The sequence below is a fragment of the Lontra canadensis genome, unplaced genomic scaffold (genome assembly GCF_010015895.1).
Source record: "Lontra canadensis isolate GAN:19392208 unplaced genomic scaffold, GSC_riverotter_1.0 scaffold33, whole genome shotgun sequence".
Taxonomy (NCBI): Eukaryota; Metazoa; Chordata; class Mammalia; order Carnivora; family Mustelidae; genus Lontra; species Lontra canadensis.
In genome coordinates, this window is record NW_022631027.1 from 2,719,956 (window position 1) to 2,740,790 (window position 20,835).

Genomic DNA, 20,835 nt, shown 5'->3' on the forward strand with positions numbered 1-20,835 from the left:
TGACTCTTGGTTCCTGCTCAGGTCATGGTCTGAGGGTCATGAGATCAAGCCCCATGTTGGTCTCCGCACTCAGCTCAAAGTCTGTTTGGGATTCTCACTCTCCCTTCCCCTCTGCTCCTCCTGCTCACTCACTCGCTCACTTTCTCTCTATCAAATAAATAAAGTCTTTTAAAAAAATAAATAGTATTTGACCTGGTTTTCTTCCACATTGAGTGGAAGTCAAGTTGATTACTAAATATTTTCAAGGAAAGGAGGAATGGTATTTTTTGCTATTTCGGCAAAATTAAAGTTCCAGAGTCCATAAGGATGATCACTGTTCTTTGTAGCAGCTTGTAAGAGTGACAAGCTGTGCAAAGGCAAAACCTGTGATTGCTATAGATTTTTATAAATTAGATCATTCTCAAAGAACTTCTTCCTTGAAGCATGTTAATAGAATTCTCTGTGGAGTCTCTTTATTTTCCAGTCAGGCTTCTAAATTAAAATTTTATGCAGCATATCTTTACCTTTCAACTTCATATTTTATATGGAAAAATATTTGAATACTATAGCTTATGAATTATAAATACTGTTCTTGATATTACCTTCATCACAAATTTTATATTTTTTAAATTATTCTTGGGGTTCCTGGGTGGCTTAGTCAGTTGAGCATCCCACTCTTGGTTTCAGCTCAGGTCATGATCTCAGGGTCCTAGGATTGAACCCCACAGGCTCCCTGCTCAGCAGGGAGTCTGCTTCTCTCCCTCTCCCTCTTCTCTCCTGCCATGCACACATGCTCTCTTTCTCTCCCTCTTTATAAAATAAATCTTTAAAAAGTGGTTTTAATTATTCTTTAGGTTGCTAAATTCTCACCATTTCTGATACAATCAATGTGAACTCTGACCTTTATGCATGCTGACCATACATTTTAGTTTTCATTGATATATTTCAATTAAAGTTATATATATCAAGCAGACCAAATTTTTAAAGCAAAACTAAGACACGTTTTATGGTTTTAAAGTTATAATAGGTAAGAACTTTGGTTATTTTAGAGTTCAGTAATTTTTTAAAGAATGTTATTTCCAACTAGAACTTTTGTTGAAAAACCTATTGATTTTTAAATGTTTTCTCTTACAGCCTGATGTGTGAAAAAAGAATTTTTGAAACTGTGAATAGTGTAAGACATCCCTTTTTGGTGAACCTTTTTGCATGTTTCCAAACCAAAGAGCATGTTTGCTTTGTAATGGAGTATGCTGCCGGTGGGGACCTAATGATGCACATTCATACTGATGTCTTTTCTGAACCAAGAGCTGTGTGAGTATGCTTTAGACATTTCTCTAAGTTTTTTTCATGACAGATTTCTTGCTAGGAAGGAAAAAAGCTCTCTGATTTTTTTTTTTTCTTTCCAAATGGAAAATTTCTGCAAAGAATATGAGAACTCACCTTACTTATCTTTTTGCCATATATAAATGTATTTTACTCTGTTGTCCATGTTGAAAATTTTATAGATTACCCTAAGTCATACTTGATAATTTAGATACACAGTTTAGGTTCATATTAGTAAAATTTCTCCTTTTTTTTCTGTTATATTTTCTTCCTAGAGAATACCATCTTGAATCGTGGCTTTTTTTTTTTTAAAGAAACCATGACTTTAAATACTAACTGTACTCAAAGTATATTGTTAAGTGAAAAAAGAAAGTATAAAGGAGTCTCTATCGTGTATTTTTATGAAATATTTATATTTGCATTTTAAAGGGCAATAAGTTAAAAAGGTATAAATTATTTGTTTGCATGTGCTTGTAATATCTCTGAAAGGACGTAAAAGAAACTTGTACGCATATTGCCTCCAATGAAAGGTGTAGAAAGCAAACTTCTCACTCTCTTTTTGTGGTTTTTGAATTCAGTGTTATATGAAGATTTTGCTTTTTCAGATGCATTAAGAAAAGTAATAGGAAACTTGAGATTAAATATACGTATATATATATTTTTCCCCCTACTGTTATCCCAGTTTTATAGCTCTTCAGGTAATGAAGCCAGGGTTTGAACCTAGGAAAGTGCTCCAAATAGCCCCATTCTGTATGCTGATGTTTACCAGCTCTATATCTCCAGCCCTGACTTCTTGCCTAAACTTCCAACTCTAATAACATTCAGCACCAACTTGACTTTTTCCCTTCATATGACTAATAAGTATTTCTTTTTGCAAACTGAATTCCTGATTTTTCCCATTTCCCCGCAACCTTACCCACCATTCCCAGGCCTGCTACTCTTCTAATCTTCCCCTTCTTAATAAATGGCAGCATGAGTTGTTCAAGCCAAAACATAAGGAGTCATTTTTTTAAGGTTTTAATTCCAGTTAACGTAGTGTCATATTAGCTTCAGGTGTACAATATAGTGATTCAGTAATTCCATGCATCACCTCATTACCTGGTACTCATCACAGGTGTCTTCCTTAATCCCCATCACCTATTTAACCCATCCCTCCACCCACCTCCCCTCTAGTAACCCATCAATGTGTTCTCTATAATTAAGAGTCTGTTTCTTGATTTGAGGGATTTGTTTTTTTGAGGGTGTCATTCTTGATCCTCTTTTTCCCTCACATGCAACATCCAGATTATTAGCAGTCTGATCAGCTCACTTTCAAAACATCCCAAATCATAAAGATCATAAACCGGTAGTAAACCTTTACTATCTGTATTCTGACAACTGACATTTGTGTAATATTTTCACTTTCACTCCTTTATTTGATTTTCATCATGACAATTAGAAAATAGGAGTCCTCTCATACCTTCAAGTTTCAGATGAAAAAATAGAGATATTAGTTCTGGTGGTTAGTGAAGCTTTCAAAAAGGAGACAGATGCCAAAAAGTAGAAGGCTTTCCCTGAATATTTAAGGATTAAAAGCAGAGCATCTAGACTGTGCTTAGCCTATGCTAACTGCACATGGGAATTCATTTGTTTCTGTTTTGCTATGCTCTGCCCTCTTTTAAGGAAATTTAAAATCCAGTTCTGCCTTAAGGAACTTCTGTTTTTGCTGAGGATACAAGGCATATACAAATGAAACTGTTCAGCCCAGTGAAATACAAAAATAAAATGCTGCATTGCAGTACCTCAAATCTGAAGTACCTCCTTCTGATAAGATCCCATTAGATTAGATCAGATCTCGCCTCAAATGTTATTTCTTCAAAATCTTTTCCTGAGTACCCTATCTAAAATACCACTGTATCACTAGTGCCCAAATCAGATCAGTCTTACTCTATTTTCTGTTTTATCATCTCCATAGCACTTTATTTCTACCTGAAACCATCTCTTTATTTTTTATGCTTTTATTGCCTGTCTCCCCTCACTAAAAGGGAGAATAGTGTCTATTCTATTAGTGAAACACCTAGAAGTGTGGTTGGTGCATACTAGGTGATTAGTGAATTGTTACTGACCAAGATGGTGGTATCAAAAATAATTTGTTTCCTGGCTTTGCACCATTAGACTAATTAGTTACTCTCTCTGAGAGCTTCATTTTCTGTTTCTCTAAAAGATTTAAAGGCTGATTTGAAGATTAAATATTAAATTTATATTTAATGTTAAAAGCAAAAAATATCCAATGTAGTACCTAACACATAGTTTAGTAAGCTTCAGTAAAATACATATTTTAAACAATATATACTATTTGTTGAGTATCATTAGGGTAATTTGTTTATAAAAAATGAAAAGAGAAATCAAGATATTTTTATAATTATGTTTTGTCACCAAAACAGGTTTCCTAAAAACTTATGTATAAAAAAATGACTACCTTAAGCAAGTTTAGAATCACATCTGTTTAATAGACTTCAGCTAAATTCTTTAAACTTTCAGCAAATAATAATATAAGATCTAATGTATAATTAAATATTTCTAAATATTTGCATTTTTTAATTCTTCCAAATTATGGCCCCATTTTTTGTAAAAATAAGTAAATACAACATGTAGCTAAATTACCAACATGTGCATATAAGTTTGTTTTTGTTTTGTTTTGTTTTTTGCCTATAAGTGTATTCTAAAAGTTTGAAGAACATGTACCAAACTAACAAGAGTAGTTATCACTATAGATGATAGTGGCATTGGGGTGAGATGGATGGATGGATGACTGAAATACTGTGCTTTGAGACCCAGGGGTAGTAGGTGTACTTATAGAGAAAATGTTTATGTATCACTTGCTTAATTAAGAATTGATTCTCCTGCGTTTTTCCTTATAAGCTATTCTACACTGAAGACAGATCTGCTTTTTAAAATTCATTCGTTTATTACCTTTCTTCTCATTCAGTAAGCCTGCTATGTGTCAGGCATTGTGCTATAAACATTTAGGATAAACAGTGCAAGAAACAAACATGACCCTGTTCCTCAAGAGTTAATGTTTCTGGCTGAGCTCAAGTTTTCCTAAGCTCCAAACCCACTTATCCAATTTCTTCACCTGCCCCAAGGCAATTCAAATCAACCCGTCTAAAGCTAACCTCATTTCCCCCACAAAACCTTGGCTACTTCTCTCTTTACCTATCATTCTTTACACAAAAGAGGAGAGCTTGAGAATCTTAAGCTTTCCCCCTCCTGCATCTTCTATTGCTAGGGAGACACCAAGTCTTGTCATACTAATTTTAAAGTTTCTCTTGAATCCATCTCCTACTCTCTGTGTTACCACTACATGGGAGGTTCTTAGTGTCTTCCATCTGCTACCATACTGAAACAACCTTATGTCTTTGGTTTCCCTCTAGATATCTACCTACTTCTACTCCAGCCTTCATACTACTCTCCCTAAAAATCTTTCTCACGGAAATGTGATCATTCTGCTCTGATTTAAGTGGTGTGATTCTCTATTGCTAAAAAAAAGAAATTTCAGTATCCATAATATGATATTCAGGGTCCTTCACAACTTGACCCCAGGCTTTCTTTTCAGCTTGTCTCCCACTTCTTCCCCATTCTTGGTTCAGCCACAAATACTTGTTAATAGTTGTCAGACTTACACCTTTTACACCTCTATTGCTTTCCCTCTTAGGGAATGAATGCCCTGTATTTCCCCCATGAGAATTCTACTTTTCACACAGTCCTTCTGCCCTTAAGGTAAATTGTAATTTATCCAGATGAAATGTCTACTCTGGACTTTAGTGACACTACCCCTAGGCAAAGTTAATGGCTTCCATTATAGAGATTGTATTTTTCTTTTTAATTTTACACATTATTTAGCACATGTCTTACTGTGTCTGGCACATAGTAAGGACTAAATAAATACTTGTGAAATTAGTTAACTACGGAATTCTGCTTTGAAGCATAAAAGTCTAAACTGGGATTCAAGAGCAGTAGAGTTTACTAAACTTCTTTTGATTTATTTCTTCAGATTTTATGCTGCATGTGTAGTTCTTGGATTGCAGTATTTACATGAACACAAAATTGTTTATAGGTGAGTAAAGTTTTGATACTTTCTAATGGCTTACTTTTTGGTGTGAATTCGAATTAAAAATAATTAAGAAAGATATTTTGTGTTTAACCAGCTTTTTAATTTTCTTGTTCAAATGATAAGTGACCTCTAAAAATGTTAAGCTCCACTTCTAAAAGAAATATTAATGCAGTAATTATATGATGAAACTTTTGTTTTCTTCTGCCTGTTACCTAACTAAAATAGTCAAATTATATGTCGGCCTATGATAACAAAAATCACCAACAGTATTCATTCTGGTGAATATTTTGTTTGGCTGATCCACTGCTGAAAACTCTGACAGACCAATACTTCTCAAAATTTGTCCGTGATAAAATAAGTAGCTTGTGCCAGGATATAAAACATCACCCTGCTTAAGTGTTGGTGTCAGCTAAATACTGTACTTGGTGACAAAGCTGATTTATGTACTAGTATAAGCACCTTACCGCGTTGCAGACCAGTAACAAATAGTTAATAGCCCAGCAGCCAAGCAGTGGACTACTTTGAATAGCATTGATTCTAGATTAACAAATTCAGGAAGGCCAGTAAGAACCAGGAGACTAAAAACATCAATTTATTCATACTTACAACAGTATTTCCAAGGTAAGGGTTTTCTCCTGGTCTGATTTTACTCAAAGGATAAAATATTTTTAACTTAATTTTTAACCAGTTAGTATGGATAGATAGCTTTCTCTTTATTTTGCATTATTCTCTTAGAAGGTTAAACCTGCAGTCTTGATACTTTATTTATACATGAGCTTGACAGTCTTTTCTTATGAGTGGTGTATAGACAAACTTTAAACTTAGTCCAAGTCAGATTTATCACAAATAACAAATTAATAGAACCAGAGTTAAAAATACTTGAACTCCTGCCATGTTTTAAAATACATATTTGAGTAGATAAAACATTCCATTTTAAAATGCATTCTTCTCTATATAACAGGGCAAAAATTATTCAGAAACTATATTATGTAGAGAAATAAAGTTGCCAAAAGGAAGAAGAGTGACCATTTGTTATATAATATTTAAATCTCAAATCATAACTTGAAAAACTCATTTTTAGTAAAGTACAGCTCCTATTGAAATGATTTTTGTTCTACATTATCTACTGATTTTATTGATTTTTTTTCATTTTGCATTTTTTTTTAATCCTGAACAGAGATTTGAAATTGGATAACTTATTGCTAGATACAGAGGGCTTTGTGAAAATTGCTGATTTTGGTCTTTGCAAAGAAGGTAATTGGATATTTTAAAGTTCCTTTTCTAATAGATTACTGTTCCTTTGTACTTGGTAGTTTTCAAATTTGTCTATGGAGAGTGAAATATATTTCTAACTTTAATTTATTCTTTATTAAGTTGTTATGGACTGTTCATAGCATTATTATTATCACATTATTAAAATTTTGTGGATATGAATCATTAAACCTAAGATCATAAAACCTAAGATCCTCTTTGTGTAATTAATAATTCTGTCACTACACTGAGAAAACATTGGTTAAGCACCAAATTTTTTACTTTGCTGGGACTGTACAGAGTACATTACATAGGCCTAATAACTTCTCTCCAGCTTCTTAAAACTTACAGTATTGTTAAATAAGAAGAAAAAATGCATATATATCAGAATCCTTTCTATATATTCAAAAGTAAATAAATAAACGGGAAATGTGAATCCAAGGTGGCAAAAGTATAAAGACTGTAGGTGTAGGCAACCAGACAGCCCTAGATTTGAATCCTGGCTTTGCCACTTATTTGCTGTGTTTTGGGATGAGTTTCTTCAAACCTTATAGAGTCTGTAATGTTTCTTCTTTAAGAGTATTTTGAAAATTGGAGATATGTGGCACAGTGCCTAACGTATAGTAAATAGGTATTCTCATCTTGACATTTAGTACATTGCATTGTAATGAACATTGTCTCTGCCCCCCTTCTACACTGGGTAGCTTCTTATTTCTTATTCAGCTTTGTTTCCATAGCACATGTATAATATAATGCTTGGCACATCTTAAGTATTCTGTGAACATCCAATTAATATAAGTAGTTGGACGAGTAAATGAGTGAACTCCATCAGTTACCCCCCAACCTCTTAATCTGAATCTGATAATATTTTTTTTTCTCTTATTGGACTTCCCTGTATTGAACACTGTTGATTTAAATGCTTTTGTTCCTCAGAATTTGTCCTTAGCTCATTGCTCTTCACTGCTAGTTTCTAACTGCAAGCAATATGCTAATGATTCCCAGATCTATTATTCCTTTCCTAACATAAATATTAACTATCTACTTGACAGCTTTGCTTGAATAGTCAATAGGTATCTCCAACATTATGCAAACAAAAATAGTTTCTTTTCTTCAAATAGTCTAGTTTGTAGTTGATTTTGCCACAATCTTCTCAGCCTCCCAACTTGAAAATGTGTTATTATCCTGGACTCTGTTTTCTTCACTTTTCCATATCAAGTTAATGACCAAATTGTGCTGACATCTACCTTCTTAATATGTCTTAAACTTTTAATTTCCCCTCTACTACTGCTAGCTGTCATCTAGTTCTGACAAAATTAATAGCCTCTTCACCTTTCCTCTATCTAGATTTTTTTTTTCTCCTTCAAATCCACCTGCCATATAGTTGTCAAAATGCCAGAAGTGCCCATTAAATTCAAATCTAACCATGGCACACCCCTGCTAAAAACCCTTCATAGCTAAGACATGGTACACAGTGCACTTCCTGGTTCCCACCCAGCTGTCTTGCTGCTCTCTGTCTAGTGCCCTCTGCTCCAGCAACAGTGAACTATTGACAGTCTTTGTCTCTCACCAGTATCATCCATCCCAACTCTATTTGCTAAGTAACGTTTGTTCATCCTTCAAACTCAACTCGGGTGTTGCTTCCCCAGAAAAGTTACCTGAGGTTCCTCTTCTCTTATCCCACCTCCCAAGTCAACTTTAGGAGTTCTTTGTCAGTGTTTCCCTAATATCTTACTAATACTGTATCCTTATAAAATTATCAATATATGGAGTGCCGGGGTGGCTCAGTTGGTTAAGTGTCCCCAACTCTTGATTTTGGCTCAGGTCATGATCTCAGGGTTGTGAGATCGAGCCCCATGTTGGGCTCTGCACTGAGCATGGAGCCTGCTTAAGATTCTCTTTATCCCTCTCCTGCTGCCCCTCCCCTGCACTCTCACCCTCTCTCTCCCTCTCTTTCCTTTTAAAAAAATAAAATAAAAACCTATATATATCTGCTTTCTTCCAGTGTCCTGTAAGCTCCTTAAAGACAAGGACTGTATCTTTCATTTTTATGTTTGTACCATTTGGCATGGATGCCTAGAACTTAACAGGTACACAGAAAATACATATTGAATAACCAGACTTATGAAACATGTTTTTCTTCATTATCATAAAAATATGTAATATAATAATAATAGCTAACAATTTTTGAGCATTTACAATATGCCAAGTACTTTACCAAATGCTTCTTGGGCATGATCTCCTTTAATTTTTAACAGTCTTGTGAAGATAGATAGTAGTATTAACTCCAGCATATAGATGAGGAAACTAGCCTTTGAGATTAGACAACTTTTCTAAACTTCTCACAGCTAACAAGTGGCAAAGCAAGAGTTTAAACCCAGATTTTTATGACTCTAGAGCCTTTAACTCCTTGGAGTTTTACCAGTTTGAAGTCCTAGCTAATTCGGTTACTTTTATCTTTCTTTAAAAATACCAGGACAAGACAATTTTATCAGAATGAATTAGATATGATAACTAAATTACTGTAATTGACATATATTACATTAAAATAGCACAGATTTTATAGTACCACTATTATAAACAAAATTTTTATAGTACCACTATTATATATAGTGTGTGTATATATATATATATATATATATATATACACACACACACATATATATGTAGAGTACCACTATTATAAACAAAAGTAAGCAAAAAATTAGAGTAGTTTTATCCCGAAAGTATGGCATTTGTATTATACACTAGTTGTGATCAAAGCATAGAATAAAGATCAAGAAACATTAGTTCTATTTCTATCTTCCTTAACTAAGGTTTTCCTAATCTTGGCCAAGTCATTTAAAAGGCTTTTGTAGACCTTAGCAGATTCTATATCAACTTTTTAAAAAATAATATTTTATTGAAAAAAAAAAAAGGTGTGACAATGTTAACAAAATTTTCCAAAAACAAAAATTTCTCTACCCTTATGTACTAATGTATTTAATTATGCTTTTCATGTCTTTATCTATAGACTCACAAATTCATTTGAAATTTTCAGTTATTATACCTTTTAAAATTTAGAATTGAGAATTTTTCTTCCAAATTCTTTCATAATAATATGCTTTATAAGGAGCTTTTAACACTTTAGAATATATTGAGACATTATCTTCAATATGTACAATGTATATTTAATATATTACTGCATTATTATAAAATTAAACTAAATTATAAGGAACATAAATTTGAGGACTAGTTAACTAAAAGATTAATACCATATCTCTATATTTTATGACACATTTAGTTAATTTTTTCATCTTACTAGGGTTTTTTTTAAAGATTTTATTTCTTTATTTGACAGAGATCACAAGTAGGCAGAGAGGCAGGCAGAGAAGAGGGGGGGAAGCAGGCTCCCAGCTGAGTAGAGAGCCTGATGCAGGGCTCAATCCCAGGACCCTGAAATCATGACCTGAGCCAAAGGCAGAGGCTTAACCCACTGAGCCACCTAGGAACCCCTATTTTACCAGTTTTTTAATTTAATTCCAGTATAATTAATATACGGTGTTACATTTGTTTCAGATGTACAATATAGTGAATCAGCCATTCTGTACATCACTCAGTGCTCATCATGATAAGTGTACTCTGTAATCCCCATCTCCTATTTTACCATCCCCCCACCCACCTCCCCTCTGGTAACCATTAGTTCTCTATAGTTAAGAGTCTGTTTCTTAATTTGTCTTTTTTTTTTCCTTTGTTTGCTTTGTTTCCTAAATTACATATGCATGAAACCATATAATATTTGTCTTTCTTTGACTTATTTCACTTAGCATTATACTCTCTAACTCCCATCTGTGTTGTTGCAAATGGCGAGATTTCATTCCTTTTTATACCTGAATAATATTCCATTGTGTATATAGATATAGATACCACATCTTCTTTATTCACTCATCTATCAATAGACACTTGGGCTACTTCCATATTTTGGCTATTATAAATAAACATAGGGGTACCTGTATCCTTTCAAATTGTTTGAGTGTTAAGTGCTAGGTGTTTTTGTATTCTTCGGGTAAATACCCAGTAGTATGATTACTGGATCATAAGGTAGTTCTATTTTTAAATTTTTGAGGAACTCCATACTGTTTTCCACAGTGGCTACACCAGTTTGCATTCCTACCAGCAGTGCGTGAGGGTTCCTTTCTCTCCACATCCTCACCAATACCTGTTTCTTGTGATTTTTATTTTAACCATTTGGACAGTATGAGGTGATATATCTCATTGTGGTTTTGATTTGCATTTTCCTGATTATGAGTGATATTGAACATCTTTTCATGTGTCTTCTTTGGAGAAATGTCTATTCATGTCTTCTGCCCATTTTTTAATTGGATTATTTGTTTTTGGTGGTGTTGAGTTGTATTAGTTCTTTATATATTTTGGATGCTAATGTTTTTTTGGATATGTCATTTGCAGATATCTTCCTTCACTATGTAGAAGTTTTTATTTTAGTGTAGTCCCAGTAGTTTACTTTTGTTTTTATTTCCCTTGTCTCAGGAGACCTATGTAGAAAGATATTGCCATGACCAGTGTCAGAGAAGTTACTGCCTATGTTCACTTGTATGATTTTTATGGTTTCAGATATCAACATTTAGGTCTTTAATCCATTTTGAGTTTATTTTTTGTATGTCCAGTGTCATTCTTTTGCTTGTAGCTGTCTAGTTTTCCCAGTACCATTTGTTGAAAAGACTTTCTTTTTCCCATTACATATTCTTGCCTCTTTTGTTGAAGATTAATTGACCACATAATTGTGGGTTTGTTTCTGGGGATTTCTGTCCTATTTCATAGATCTATGTGTCTGTTTTTGTGCCAGTACCATAATGTTTCGATTACTGTAGGTTTGTAGTATAACTTAAAATGTAGAATTGTGATACCTCCAGTTTCGTTTTTCTTTTTCAAAATTGTTTTGGTGGCTAACTCTGGATTATCTAAGGGTTTGCTTTTTGGTATTTTCTATACTAATTGTTATTTTTATAATAGAAATTGAAGCTTAGAATCAGTTTTTTTGTTGTAGCTTCTTAACATCATTTGTAATGATAAGAAAGAGAAAATAAATAAATAAAATGAAATATAAAAAATTTTATTTTTTACCCATTAATTAAATAGTAGAGTTGCTATTGCACAGTTTTCTCTATACCAGTCTTTAACATTTTACTTAGAAGTCTGGGATATCTTAAGTTTGCTCACCATACACAAATGTGGAACTTTAATTTTGCTTCCTAAGGATTCATCTATTGTTTTATCTATCATCTAGATTTTTTCTTTGCTAACAAATACTTAAATTTTACCTTTTCAGGAATGGGATATGGAGATAGAACAAGCACGTTTTGTGGCACTCCTGAATTTCTTGCCCCAGAAGTATTAACAGAAACATCCTATACAAGGGCTGTAGATTGGTGGGGACTTGGTGTTCTTATATATGAAATGCTCGTTGGTGAGGTAAGCAGTATAAAATAGAGACAAATGAGGAAAGATGATTGAACGAACAAAAGATGTCATTTATAAATTATTTAATGTGTCTTCTGAATAAGTGGAACTTAAGTTTTATACATATTTATAAAATACTAATAATTGCCTGTGATTCTATCTTATACTCTGTACCTGTAACAAAAAGTGGCTATACATTGGTCAAAATAAATACTACCTTCAAAAAAGGTATTGTAGAATTAAAAGATTAATATTTTTCCCCTCCTGTTTTCTTTAGATTAACTTAAAATAAATTTCAGGGGTGCACCTGGGTGTCTCAGTTGGTTGTGTCTGACTCTTGGTTTTGGCTTAGGTCATGAGATTGAGTTCCTCATCCAGCTCCACACACAGTGTGGATTCAGCATAAGATATTTCCCCTTTCCCTCCACCCTCCCCACTCATGTGTGCATGCACTTGCTCACTCTCCCTGAAAAAAGTAATTTCTGGGGATAGCTTCATTTTACACAGAAATTGTTACTACTTAGAAAATGGTGAGTTATATCTAATAAAGTAACAATAACTAGCTAATCTATTTTGTTACAAATTGTTGGAAATGATAAAGTAGAATTGGGAAAGGGTATATATTTAGACAAGTAATTGAAAACTGCTTAGAGGGGCTTGATGATCTTGGGATGCAAAAAAAAGCTTGTTCATTGCTTTGCAGTTTTCCCAGCACCAGCAATCTTCTTTGTACAGTCTAGGTGTGAATAAATTCGTAGCTGAATAAATGATTGACCAAATTATTAAATGTCAGAAATTTCTAGTTTTCCTGTGTATTATCATTTAATGATACTTGTCCCAAACAAAGGATTTGTCTATCTAAAAGACAACCCCTTTGGTATGTCAAATTGGAGTGGATACTTAGAAAAGGAGGAGAAGAAATGGCTGATTAAAATGTTTACCATGTGCTAGGCACTGTCTTATTTGCTTTATAAATATTAGCTGATTTAATTTTTCACCAGCCTTTAATGAGCTCAGTACTAGTCTTAATGCCCACTTTAAGGTATAAATGGAGACACAAAGAAGTTAAAGTGCTTAAAGTCACAGAGCTCTCATGTGGTGCAGCTGGGATTTTTTAACTCTGGCTCTCTGGCTTCACAACCTCTCTAAACCATTATGTGTTGCTACCTCAGGGTATGGAATCCGCCCAAACTTACTTCTGTTCTTAAGACCAGTGATCCAGATCTGAAAATTTTACCTCTATCTCGAAAAGCTGTTATTACAGCATTTTAGGATGGAAAGATATATTTTGTCCCTAATCCACAGTGATCTTTGCTTTCAAAGAATCCCAGAAGCACTCATAATAGTTGTTTCTATAAGCTCTGGCATACATGATCTCCCCCCACAACTTTTTTTTTTTTTTTTTAAGATTTTATTTATTTATTTGACAGCAGAGAGGCAGGCAGAGAGAGAGGGGGACGCAGGCTCCTTGCTGAGCAGAGAGCCCGATATGGGGCTCCATCCCAGGACTCTGGGATCATGACCTGAGCTGAAGGCAGAGCTTTAACCCACTGAGCCACCCAGGCGCCCCTTTTTTTTTTTCCTTCTTAAAAAACATTTTTGCTGCTTTGTTTTTTCAAATGTGGTGTATTTATTTATGTATGAGATTTAATTGAGTTACTGAAAACTATATGCTAGCTTAAAATTTATTCCCCAAATTAGAGCTGACAGGCAAAAAATGTGAGTTTATTATAAAATAACTGCAGAATTAAGAGCCAGTCGATTCTGCCTCCTCCTATCCTAACGTGACTGGACTGCAGTGAACAAATGAGGAAGCTCTTCTGTATTTTTTAAAAGAGCTTCTAATTGATTAACCTTCTAATTACTAGGATATAAAAGACAAAGGATCCAGCTGTTCCTTCACAGTTTTTTATTGCAGTATCCTTTTTCTTTAGCATCTTTGTAAAAGGATAGTTGGGAAAAGAACTAATCTTAAAACTTACTGATATACTTTATACTTTTATAGCTTTAGTAAAATTTTAGCAGTAACTTAACTGTGATAAAAGTGAGGTTTGGCTAAAGTTTATGTCTGATTTCTCTGTTGTTACAAGTAATTGAAAACTCACTGGGTGTATCATGCATTTTCAAATTTGTTTTTGAGATTTGTATTTGTGTTTGTATGGGTTTTGAGGACTGGAAAGACTCCAGGAATAAACTAGGTCCCTTTCCCAGTGCCAAATGAGAATGAAAGTATCGAGAAGTTTTATGTAAACTTAGATACTAGAGTTGGACTCTTGACATCTGAAAAAGCCATTGAATTCTTTTTATATCTGCTTAAGACACATTTGTTAGCATTCTGTTGTTAGTTCTGTTAGTTTATAATCTATTTGCAGAAATAAGGAATTTTAACATCTTAATGAATATGTGGGTATATCTTCACTATTCAGGAATTTATAGAGTGACATTTTTTAAATTCAAAATTGACTCATCAAATAAACAAAAATGCTTTGTATTACCACCTGAAATTCTGATTGCGTATTCTTGTGAAATAGAATTTTCCTCTCATTTGCTTCTGTCTCAATCCCAGAAAGAAATTTTATTATCCCACATAGTAGATATTTCATTTATCTATTTGATTTCTCTATTTTGAGTGAGCAAATGAGGTTTTGATAACTGAAAAGTTTGAAATTTCCTTAGATATGAGCAGTAAGATTGGCAGCTTAGCTTTAGGAAGTTGGGTGCTAAATTCATTTTTTATACTCCTCAGGTCAAAGATCCCTCTCTTTCCATTAGTGCTGCTTTCTCACTGGCTCTTATTCATTAATAACTTTACAGAAGTCAAACAGTCAAATCTAAGTCATCTCAAATTGTGAGGTAATAAGTCTTATTTCATAGCCACATTTCAACATAGTTGAGTTTATCCCTTTGTGCATCAGATTGTTGATTTTTTTTTTTTAAGATTTTATTTATTTATTTGTCAGAGCGAGAGAGCTCTAGCAGAGGCAGACAGAGTGGCAGGCAGAGACAGAGAGAGAAACGGGCTCCCTGCCGAGCAAGGAGCCCGATGTGGGACTCGATCCCAGGACGCTGGGATCATGACCTGAGCTGAAGGCAGCCACTTAACTAGCTGACCCACACAGGCATCCCTGTGCATCAGATTGTTAAACTGAATGTAATTTAACTACCTTTTTTATGACTTAGGGTCATTACTATCATTATGAACAACAGTTTTAATACTCTGCTAACTGAAATGCCCTAAGACTGGTTGTATATAGAGCTTAAATTAAAAATGCCTAGAAATGTGTTTGAGTTTAACTTTGTTGGCAGCTGCTGCTTAGTATAGTCATTATACCTGTGGATCTCTCATTGTGTTTTGCTAATTAATTTTCTGTTGACTGAAATTCAAAGCACATCCATATCAGAAATATTCCCACAAACTCTGGCTTCTTTGGTTACACTTATTACCATATTTACCCATTTCCTTCTGTCTTTCCACAAAATTGAGCTTCTTGAGGAACGTGTTAATAATCTAAATATTTTTCAGCATGTGGTAGGCACTCAAAATATTGACTGTCAGGCCAGATGAATAAATGAATAAAACAAAATGGTACGGAATTAACTGAAAGATAGTATTACGTAATATAACCAAATGTGTTATTAGAGTCTGGGAAATGAAGTAGATTTCAGTGAGAGTATATAGTGTATCATCTGGTTAATCTATTGTATCTCTTTTGTGGCTTCTTATAATCCTTGTTTTTTTATTTTTTTGGTAGTTTGGTTTGTTGGTTTTCCTCACTGTCTGGTTCTTGGTTGTACTTTGGGTAGGTGATAAGATTTTATAGTATTAAAATTCATTTTGACTTACTCAAAGATATTTTTTCTAGTCTCCCTTTCCTGGTGATGATGAAGAGGAGGTTTTTGACAGTATTGTAAATGATGAAGTAAGGTATCCAAGGTTCTTATCCACAGAAGCCATATCAATAATGAGAAGGGTAAGAAATAATGGTTTATAAACTACTTATATTGAAGGACATTTCTCAATTAGAATTTTAGAAGTTGTTTTTCACTTCATAGATGTTGCATGGTTTAGACAAACATATACCAAAAGAACATCTAAATCTTTGCAGGTTATAAGAACCTTTATCAGTGAAGTCACTGCTTTTATTTTAACTTTTATACTTTATGTTAACATTAGCTATTAAGAAGAAATCCTGAGCGGCGCCTTGGAGCCGGTGAGAAAGATGCAGAGGATGTAAAAAAGCACCCATTTTTCCGGGTAAGTGTGAAAGTTTAAAATCTTTCGTGAAGCTAGCAATTAGGTGTAGGAAACTAAACTAGTCATTTTATATTTTGTAATCCAGCTAATTGATTGGAGTGCTCTCATGGACAAAAAAGTCAAGCCACCATTTGTACCTACCATTAGAGGACGAGAAGATGTTAGCAATTTTGATGATGAATTTACCTCAGAAGCACCTATTCTGACTCCACCTCGAGAACCAAGGATACTTTCAGAAGAGGAGCAAGAAATGTTCAGAGATTTTGACTACATTGCTGATTGGTGTTAAATTCCTAGACACTGTGAAACCAAGCAAACTGACTCACAAGAAGACCTCTTAACAATAGCAACCCTTCATTTGCTCTCTGTGCCACCAGTAGCTTCTGAGTTTTTTGTTTAAACACATGAAGATTTCTTAAAAGACTATTCTAAAATCTTCTTGAAAGTGGCTTCTTAATGTATTTTCAACGTAAATCTGAGCACTGGAAACAGTTTCATGGAGTTAAGTGGAATGAACGTCGGCCATGAAAACCTATCACAAATGAATACTTTTGGATCAATAGTCTATTTAAAAAGAAAAGAAAAGAAAAAGAAAACCCACTTTTCCACAGTCCCTAGCTATGCCTTAAGTGAAAGGAAGATTAATCATTTCACTTCATGTAGCTATATTTTACAAAAAGAACAAAAGGGCTTGGGATGTTATTACTATTTACACATAGTAATTCTGTTTGAATAAGGCAAATGCTCTTTTTTTAATGAAATAACTGTAATATCAAAAATGCACATTTTTTGGCTTTTAAAAAAAATGAATTGATGTCGTTTTGTAAATTTTCTATATTTATTAGGAAAAAAATTTTTATTGCCTTATCTTTACCAACCATGTTACAGAGCCTCATAGCTTTCCAACAGAGCTACCTGCCAAACAATTTTTTGTTCATTAAACCATGCTGAAACAAACAGGAACAACTAAACATCAGCATTCACTTAAAATTTTAAGAATGAGGACTTCTGATTAGCCTGAACCAAGATACTGTCTTACATGTATGCATTCCCAAAGTCTAGACACTTGATATGTTCAATCATACCTTCTTCCAAAATCAATGAACTAATTACTCCTTTTTTGATATTCATTGTCCATTTATCAATCCAGTTTATCTTGTTCTTGTGTCTACTGTAGAAGGGAACTATATCTGTTAAAACATGGGGATTATCATTGTATACATGCTGTGAACATGTATATGTGTAAGTTGTAATGTATTCTATGTTGTAGGTTTATTATTTAATTTCACCACTTCATCACTTTTGTACGGTGGCCAAGCAGACACCTCAAACTCCAGCATTTACGTTAAGTGCATTTGTACATTTTAGGCCACTGGATCCAGACTTTATATTGGCAGTTACTGAGGGCAAAAGCAATATATTGTAACAGAATGTATAAATATTTTTGATAAAACAGTCTATATTTTATAAAAACTATTATAACACTAAAGCTGTACCTCAAAAGTCTCAAAAATAATTTGATCAAATACTTTTTACAACTTTTCAGAGGATCCATTTGTGGCTTTTTTAATGCTGTTATAGGAAGCCGTGACTCTTCCACTTGCCTGGAGTTTTTTGGGTTTTTTTGTTGTTGTTAGTTTTTGCACTCTTTTCCTCCTAGTCTACAACTTTACTCTTTTTCCTTAGTTCAATAATAACATCTTTGATTCTGTGCTTAGCACATTAGGGTCATCATATCTCAGGAATAGCAAATTGTTAACTAACCATACTAAATTAACCATTTAATCACAATGATCTCATGTCTTAAAAATTGTTCAAATTTAAATTCTATGAAAAGCATAAAAGCACATTGATTTATAGAAAGTTTATATATATTTCAGCCTTGCTAGGTATGTTGGCATGTTTTTGTGTACTCTAAGAACAATTAAAATTGTTCAGAGGTAATTCATATTTCCTTCCAAATTATTACCCAAGATTCCTTGGGGGAAAATCTTACAGAAACAGGGAGCAGTATGTTTTAAAGTTATTTTAAAATGCCAGTTAACTTCTTTGTTAAAGGACAGTAGAGGATCTTAGCTTTATTGTCCAGCTTTAATTTACAGTGTTAACACAATATGAGAAAAACACTAAATACTTTTGAGGTACAGTCTGCTCACCTTTTCTGGTTCTCAAATATGCATAGAAAGCAATGTCTAAAATAGGCTTTTAGCATTAAAAACTGACATAGCATTTTGTAACTACACAGTGTACAGAAATTTTTTTTAAATTGAAGTCAATCGCTAAAAAAATTAGAGGGCAGGGTATATCACACAATTAAGCTGAAGAAAGCACTAATATTTTCTGTAGTTTTTAAAATATATATATATTTTAGTCAGATTTTAAAATTTTAAACTCTATAGAGTGTAAATATATTTTGCTATTACTGTATGTGTAAGTGACTGCTCAAGCACTTTGTAAGGAAATTATTAGTATATTTTAGAATGGTACACTATGCATTCAAATGAAATGTGCCTTTATGTCATTCTAAGAAAAAAAGTGTTTTGCAGTCATAAATTACCACAAATGCACAAATTAAAGTTTAAATAGATTATAATTTGTAACTTTGTTTTTAAGTATTATTTCCCTTTGGAAGCTTCCTGCCGGTCAAAATATGTATTAGCTCTACTATAATCAAGATCTCAAAGATTAACTTTACTTAGCTTTCTTGCAAGTGCTTTTTGTCCTGCTAAGGCAAAATCTGATTCAGAGCGAATTGTCCTCTTCACTGGTAGTAATGGGAAAAGTTTGCATTCTACTTGTATAATATCAATAGTATCTTTTATTCACTGGATATTATACGATGCCTTCTGTGTCCTACACACTGAGGTTATAAAGATGAAAAAAAAATCAAAGTCTTAATAAATGAAAAACAGTGTGCATTAAAATGTAAGCACCAGTAATATATATAGCATTCTCTTGTTTGAGGTTAACTTTATTTTAGGACCTGACCTTTCAGAAAATAGGTAAATGAAAACAGAATGCTAGTCATTTTATAGTTATCTTAATCAAATATTACAGATGGAATATTTTAGAAATATAAAATGATCCATGCTATGCCTATAACACAAACTGAGGTCACAGGGGAAATTGTCATTATATGTTGACTAGGTGAAAGCTGCATTATAGTATAGATTCAAATCTAATGAAATTTTTACAGGTGTTGTTGATCTTCCCAAAGCAACTGAGGGGTGAGTATGAGAAACCCAAAGGAACAAGTATCAATTTTCATAATCTTAATTAGAATTCTTATTTGCTTTCTAGCTATCTTTTGAAATCTAATGTATCTCTGAGATACTGGCCTTGTGTGTATATAACTATATACATATATAAATAGAGGTAAGTTTTTAAATAACTTCTAAGTGTCAGAAATCTTGCGTGATTTCCACCTCCAATAAGACACATAATTTGAGGTACTGCTTGTCTCATTAAAGGTAAGAGTGGTGTCTGGCAACCCCTCACCCCAAAACAGATACACTTGAGCATAAATCTGATTAAGTTGGGGCTTTTGCACCTAAGAATTAAGGAGTGCTCAAGCACAAAAATGAGCACTCAGAGGTTGGGATTGAAAGCTGAGTCCACAGAGTAGGCCAGAGAAGTAGGAAGCTGGAAAGCTGGTAAGTGCCAGAATGGCAAGGAACTAGCTTTTGAAATGCAGGCATTCAGGAGAAATGAGTTTGCCAAGGATAGATTACTATAGCAACACCATTATGAGGATAACAAACCTTGCAATAGCAGTAGAATTTTTGCTTTGTGTTAAAATCCTCCAGAGGAGCCCAAGTTTTAGTTTGCAAGTCACTCTTTTTCTACCAGTAAAATCAAATGCATTCTGAAGAAAGCTTCTCCAGAATGGGTACATAGGACTTCCACAAATTAAGATCAAGTAATATACTATTAAAGATCACTGAACACATGAGAGACTGCAAACTAACTTGAATGAGTGCTAACAAAATAGTAAATTTAGACATCTCCTCCAACAGATTGCAAATATTTGAATTCTCAGATGCAGAATAGAAAGTAGCTATGTATAAAATGTTTATGTACATTTTATCCATATTATATTTATATATATTTATCCATGTTATATATTTATATCCATATATATTTATCCATATTATATTTATATATTTATATATTTATATCCATATTTATATCCATTTTATCTATATTATGTACATTTTATGTACATCCTAAAATTACCAGGATAAACGAGTGAAATTTTAAAGAGATTAACATTTTAAGAATCCAAAAAGGAAAAATATAATTGATCAAATTTGAAACCATGTTGGTTAACAGCAGATGAGACAGCTGAAGAGAGAACCAGAGAGCTGAACAATATATCTGAAAAATCAGTCCCAAATGGATAAAATAAAAAGGAGATGGAAAATATGAAAAGATGGTTGAGAGATATGGAAAATGGGGTGGAATGGAAGAGGGACAGTAT

The 20,835-nt window shown here is 33.4% G+C and overlaps 1 protein-coding gene across 3 annotated transcripts in view; it reads left to right on the top strand.

The window, feature by feature from the left end:
* The window catches only part of PKN2 (protein kinase N2), a 128,998-nt gene extending 109,255 nt beyond the window's left edge, over window positions 1–19,743 (top strand). For 2 of the 3 annotated variants that reach the window (XM_032867057.1, XM_032867059.1), the window contains 7 exons: window positions 1,114–1,290; window positions 5,336–5,398; window positions 6,573–6,649; window positions 11,970–12,112; window positions 15,964–16,071; window positions 16,275–16,355; window positions 16,441–19,743. In XM_032867057.1, the coding sequence (XP_032722948.1) occupies window positions 1,114–1,290; window positions 5,336–5,398; window positions 6,573–6,649; window positions 11,970–12,112; window positions 15,964–16,071; window positions 16,275–16,355; window positions 16,441–16,644 (853 nt within the window). In that variant the 3' untranslated portion in view covers window positions 16,645–19,743. Of the gene's footprint in view, window positions 1–1,113; window positions 1,291–5,335; window positions 5,399–6,572; window positions 6,650–11,969; window positions 12,113–15,963; window positions 16,072–16,274; window positions 16,356–16,440 lie in introns of those variants that run through there. The other variant, XR_004383790.1, reaches the window with a different exon arrangement.
* Window positions 19,744–20,835: the final 1,092 nt, after the last annotated feature.